At 43.7% G+C, this 6,118-nt stretch overlaps 1 protein-coding gene across 1 annotated transcript in view; it reads right to left on the bottom strand.

The window, feature by feature from the left end:
- The window catches only part of IPMK (inositol polyphosphate multikinase), an 85,696-nt gene that overhangs the window by 30,058 nt on the left and 49,520 nt on the right, over positions 1 to 6,118 (bottom strand). Inside the window, exon 4 of the mRNA XM_027840613.1 lies at positions 3,671 to 3,767. Coding sequence (XP_027696414.1) covers positions 3,671 to 3,767 — 97 coding nt within the window. The remainder of the gene's footprint in view (positions 1 to 3,670; positions 3,768 to 6,118) is intronic.

Genomic DNA, 6,118 nt, shown 5'->3' with positions numbered 1-6,118 from the left:
CTCTCTCTCTCTCTCTCTCTCTCTCTCTCTCTCTCTCTCTCTCTCTCTCTCTCTCTCTCTCCCCACTACCTCATTTGGTGATTTCATTGGCTCCCATGGGTTCAATTCTCATCTCTGTGAAGATGATTCCCAGATGTTTATATCCTGGGGCAGCTAGGTGGCGCAGTGGATAGAGCACTAGCCCTGAAGTCAGGAGGACCTGAGTTCAAATCCAGCCTCAGACCAAACACTTGACACTTACTAGCTGTGTGACCCCGGGCAAGTCACTTAACCCCAATTGCCTAAAAAAAATAAAAAATTTAAAAAAAATAAATAAATAAAGAGATGGATACATCCTGTGGTGAGCTAGCTAGTCAGCTAGACACACATCTCCAACTGCCGAACATCCCACAGGCATATCCAAAGCACACACAACTGGTTATCTTTCTCTCAAACCTTCTGCCCTGGCTAACTCCTCTGTTACTGCCAGGATCAGAACCTGCCTCCTAGTCACCCAGGCAGCACTCTCACTGTCATCCTTGACTCCTGGCTCTTACTCACTCCACATATCCAATACTTCCCCAAATCTTGTCATTTCTACCCTGCCAAGCCTTCATCACCCCTCAGCCGGACTACTGGAATAGCCTTCTTGCTGGCCTCCCTACAAGTCTCTTCTCATTCCAATGCATCCTCAGCTCGGCTGCCCCGGTACCTGTCATGGCACTCAGGGAACTCCAGTGGCTCCTGACAGCTCTAGAAACAAATACGAAGTGCTCAGTTTGGCATTTAGAGCTCTTCCAAACCTGCCCGGTCTCCTTACAGCTTATTCCACTTCATACACTCCACTAAAATCCAGGCATAGTAGCCTCCTAGAATGCCCTCTCCTCTGGCTTTCTTCAAGACTCCACTTAAAGCCCAATTTATGCAGGAAGCACCCCCCCCACCCCCCCAAGCTGGTATATCTCCCCCTTTCAGATTACCTTTCATCTCTGCATGCAAGGTCTCCCAACAATCCTAGTGCACTTTTACGCTATTAAAGCTTATCATCTCTAGCATCTACATATCAAGTCGGCTCTGTATGCCGTCTCCCCCAGTAGAAGGTAGGCCACACACTGAGCACTTAACAACTGAATGCAGACTCAACACAGAGAGGGGCCTTGGCATGCATTCTTGATCCCCTCCCGTCCCATCTCGTCCGGCAGAGTGCCCCCACTAGTCTCAAAGTTTTCAGTCTCTCCCTATCTATCAGTTCCTTCCCTGTTGCCTAGAAACATGCCTGTGTCCTTCATGCTTCAAACGCCTCATTAGCTGCCATCACCCCCACAAGCTGCTACTCCTCCTCCTTTCTTAGCCAAACTCCTTGAAAAGCTGCCCTTTCCTGCCTCCACTTCCTCTCTTCTCACTCTCTTCAAAGCCCTCTGTAAGCTGGCTGCCAATCTCATCAGCCAACCGAAAGAGCCGTTGCCAAAGCTGCCAGTGATCTCTTAAATCACTAATCTTCCATTGCCCACCACCTCCTAGGCATTCTAAAGTGGATGCCCCAAAGACATCCTCAGTTCCCTATGTGCAAACCCACACCCACTTCTCTTCTGAACTTCCCTGTTTCAACTGAAGCCACTACCAACTTTCCAGTCACCCAAAGCTCACAGTCTCTGTAACTCATCATTCTCTTCCACTGAGACACACCCTCAGCTGCCAAAATATGTCATTTCTACCTCCACGTGGGCAGGTAGGTGGGTATGGTGCACAGAACACCAAGCGAGGAGTCAGAGAGATTCCTCTTCCTCATTAAAAGGTGGCCTCAGACACTTACTGGCTGTGTGACCCTGAGCAAGTCACTTAACTCTGTTTGCCTCAGTTTCCTCATCTGAAAAATAAGCTGGAGAAAAAAATGGCAAATCCTTCCAGTATTTTGCTAAGGAAACCCCCCCAATTAGGTCACAAAGAGTTCCCCTCCACACCTCACATCGCCACCTTCTCAGGCCAGGTCCTCATCACCTCTTTGATTGCCCTGCCTCGAGTCTCTTTTCTCTTCAAGTCATTCTTGACCCATGTTCCTAAAGAGTGCAAATCTGACCACATCATTCCACTTGCTCCAACTTGAGGGCTCTCTCTTATCTCCGGGAGCAAATAAGAACTCCTCCGCTCGCCCTCTAGAGACCTTCACACCTGGCTCTACCATCCCCTGCCCTCACGTTGCAGTCCAACCAAACTGGTCTCTTGTTTCTCATGCCCAGCATTCCATCTCTCACCTCCACACCTTTGTACTAGCTGTTCTCCATGCCTGGAATGGATTCCCTTCTCAATCCATCTCACTGAATCCTCAATTTCCTTCACAGGTCACCTCCTACAGACCTCTCCTGATCTGCCCCCTGACAACTGTTAGGGTCTTGCCCCCAAAAAAACCACCTTGTTGCTATAGTGGGTACATTTTGAAGATACTTAGGTAAGTACCTGCTGTTGTTCCAAGCCAGGTTGCCTACTCCCAACACTCAGCACACAACAGGTGCCTAATAAATCCTCAATGACTAACTTTTTCCCTCATTCTCCATTCTTTCTCTCTTCTATTTCTACACTTCTTTTTCTTCCTTCTCTATCTTCACCCTTCCTCTCTGCTTCCGGGGCATCAAGAGACAGCTGCTGATCTAGGTATGGGACTAGCTTTTATCTTTACTTTTAAACACAGGCAATGTGCCTATCCTGGAGTACCATCAAACCCCCCCCCCCTTAATTATAATGAAATAAAACATTTCCTTGGTCCATAAAGGCTCCTCTTCATGTTTTACTAAAGTAATAACAATAATATATTTGTTCCCAATGTTACAAGATGTTTTTACTCTGAAAATGACAGATGGAGTAGAGGGCCTAGGGAGGGGGAAATTACGCTGATGAGTGCTAATCTAACAAAATACTCTGTAGCCTGTACTTTATTATTACTGTAAATATGACTCATCCCAAGTTACAAAGCAATGATTTACTTGCTTTAGTTATAAATCTATTCTTTTACCAGGCAATACATTTTTCACAGGAAGCAATGTGTGCTTGGTTCTTTTTAGGAAAGAAACATGGTTGAATTTAAGGGCAAAGAGTACCTAGTTGTTTTGTTTTTTTTGTTCGTTTCTTTTGCCAATGGTTAACTTTAGAGAAGGATGACCCAGCCCCTGACTTCTCTCTCCAGCCCAGGTACCTAACCCCCAATCCCTGTTTCCATTCAGTCTTACTGGGGAGTAAACAGGAATTCATGAGCACTCCTGAGCCTTGTAGCTGAGAGAGAATCATGCACACATAGCTTCTTGGGAAAATAATTTTCCAAAGGAAGACTAGGCAGTACATTAAACTAGGAATGTCTGTACTCTTGGCAAAATAATCCTCCTTCAAGACAGGGGACAGAATTGGATAGCAGTAGAAATGGAAAACAAATGAGTAAATCTAGAATAAATAGCCAGCAAATGCCCTTTAGTTCAATTATTAGAAAGCTGGTTGTTTATTTTTATGTATGTCACTGAAGAAATTTTAAATGGATTTGTAAACCCACTTCTTAAATCAATTTTTGACTGAGAAAAGGATTACGTTTGTGATTTGACTTCATTTTCTTTTTCTACTGTTATCAGGTTTGATTTCAATTCCATGTTAATTCCAAAAGTTATTTTTAGCAATTATAAGTAGAAAATAGAGGTAAAAAACGCATTACCATTTGGTGCAGTAGGTGGTGACCAGATGCCATAATATTTTGGCAAATATTTCCGTAGCTCTAGGAGAACACTGTCCCCACAATCAGCAGCATAAACCTAGAAAACAAGAGGAAAAAATTAGTTGTTTTTTTTTTAATCTTGCTTTCTAATAGATCAAGACCACTATTTAATCCAAGGGAATATGGTTATGGATCCATAATTCCTTGCCAGCTTCGCCTGCCAGAAATAGCAGCTCTCTTAATCCATGAGCAACCACCCAAGTGTGGTGCAGTGGAAAGTGTTAGGTTTGGGGTTAGAGGGCATGGGCCCAACCCCCCCAGCTCTGCCACTTTGTGCTTGAGGAACCTCTTAACCTCTTTGTTTCTCAGTCTGGGCAAATGTAAAATGAGGGAGTTCAACAAGATGTCCCAAGAGTCCCTTCTGACTCTCCCTCAATGATCCTATCATCCTCTAAGCACAGCCAAAGTCTAATTATTCCTCATCAAATTCCTTGCTAATCACAGTTCACTGGCTGATCAATTAATATTACTTTTGGACAAGAAGAATATCCAAAAGCACTAATGATGAATTTATCTTTAATTTTCTAAATTATTTTCAAAGATCTGTTTGGAAGGTACTAGCACCAAAAGTAAAAATGTTCTAACAAATCTTAAATACCTACAAACTAGAATGGAGATGAGGCACACTAGCAATAGCCGAGTCTCACCTAAGAAAACTAAGCACGCTTATTAGCACGCCAAAGTCCCATTGATTCTTTCCTACTAAATTCTGCAATTTGCAGGTGGGGAAAAATGCAATTGTTTCTCCCAAAAACGGGGGATTGTTAATGACAAATTGAACCTCCCAGCTCCTTTTTCCCTCTGCATAGGTTCCCTGCAGGCTTCTCTGTCTCCCATCTCTCCTCTCTCTATCCAACAATTCTTAAAGCTGCCCTGCCCAGGTCATTCTGTGGCCCAAGGCCTTTCAGCAGCTCCTACGGCCCAGGTCAGAACTGCTCACATAAGAAACTGCACCCTCTGGCTGCAAGCAAGCCTCCCAGCCGCCCGTTACAAAAACCCTCCCCACACTCCATCGAGTTAGAGTGTCTCGCCCCTCCAAGCCTAAAAGGCCTGCCCTTTTCCGGAAGCTGTTAAAATCCACCCTTTCCCTTTACAGCTCAGCCAAGCAGCCATCTGGTCTGTGCAAATAGCTGCTGGTATTCCAACACCCAGCTCAAAGACTTCTCTCCCTCCTCAGATTTTTCTAGATCTCTCTTTCATAGGTATCCCATCCTACCTTGCATCATGCCCCTCTGGGTCCAAGTCATATCACCAGCCCATTAGAGATGGCAGTAGGGTGTAGCATCATTGACTACAGCACTGATCCTGAAGTCAGGCATTTACTAACTGGGTGACCCTGGACAAGTCACTTAACCTTCTACCTGCCTCAATTTCCTCCTCTCTAAAACAGAGATAATAAGAGCACCTCCCTCTCGGGGTTGTGGTGAGGATAGAATAAGATAACCCTAGCACAGAGCTTGGCAAACTTTAAAGCTCTATGTAAAGTGCGAGCTATCCTGAAAACTCCCTGAAGGCAGGGAAGGCAGGATTGGCATGGTCATTACGCCCAGTACCCAGCAAGCACAGTGCCTGGACCACAGCAGGTACTTCTCAAATGCTTGGTGAATTGAACCAAGTTACAAAAAAGCACAACTGTGATTTCTATGTGTCTGCAACATAACAGAGATGGCAAACATGCAAAAGAAGCTATTTTAATTAGGATACTGGGAACATAACCCTGCAAAATAAAGTTCTAAGGGAATGTTGGAGCAGCAGGAAAGATGCGAGCTATTGGATCCAAAGATTCAAGAGAGGGGCCACAGAATCATGGAAAAGGTGTGGCTCTGGAGTCCACAAACCAGGGTTCCAATCCTGCCTCAATATACACTTAGCTAGGCACTGTGCCAGGTTAGGGAGAAATGCCAAGTTCTAATTGGATTTACCTAATTGTTGCATTATAGCTAACTTTTCCAAAACCCCAATTTCTTTTGGAAATGTTTTGTCACATAATATTTTGGGTCCAAATTCCATTAATATAGTGATAAAATTGATTTCTAGAAACATTTTAATACTTTGTTTTATTTTCAAAACAAAATAATGTTGAATCCAATATGTATCATACAATACAGATATAAATCTTTTAATGTTAACAAGAAAATTGCATGCTATCCAAGAAGCCAGGCCCAATTACATTATATATCATATGAATTTCAATCAACTGAGGTGTTTTCTGGGGTTTCTTTTCTTTCAAGCCATAGCATCATAGGAGCCATCACTTCTATCAATGAAAGATGACTTACTACTATTAAGCTAAGTCTGTGCAAATTAATTATAATCAAATTTCAAGATAAGAAGGATAAACAGGCAGCCTGGTATATAGTAAATAAATCAACTAGCTGACTGCCTGAC

The sequence above is a fragment of the Vombatus ursinus genome, unplaced genomic scaffold, assembly GCF_900497805.2.
Source record: "Vombatus ursinus unplaced genomic scaffold, bare-nosed wombat genome assembly UNPS02014847.1, whole genome shotgun sequence".
Taxonomy (NCBI): domain Eukaryota; kingdom Metazoa; phylum Chordata; class Mammalia; order Diprotodontia; family Vombatidae; genus Vombatus; species Vombatus ursinus.
Note: the sequence above shows the minus strand (reverse complement) of the source record. Positions and strands in the feature narration are given on the sequence as shown.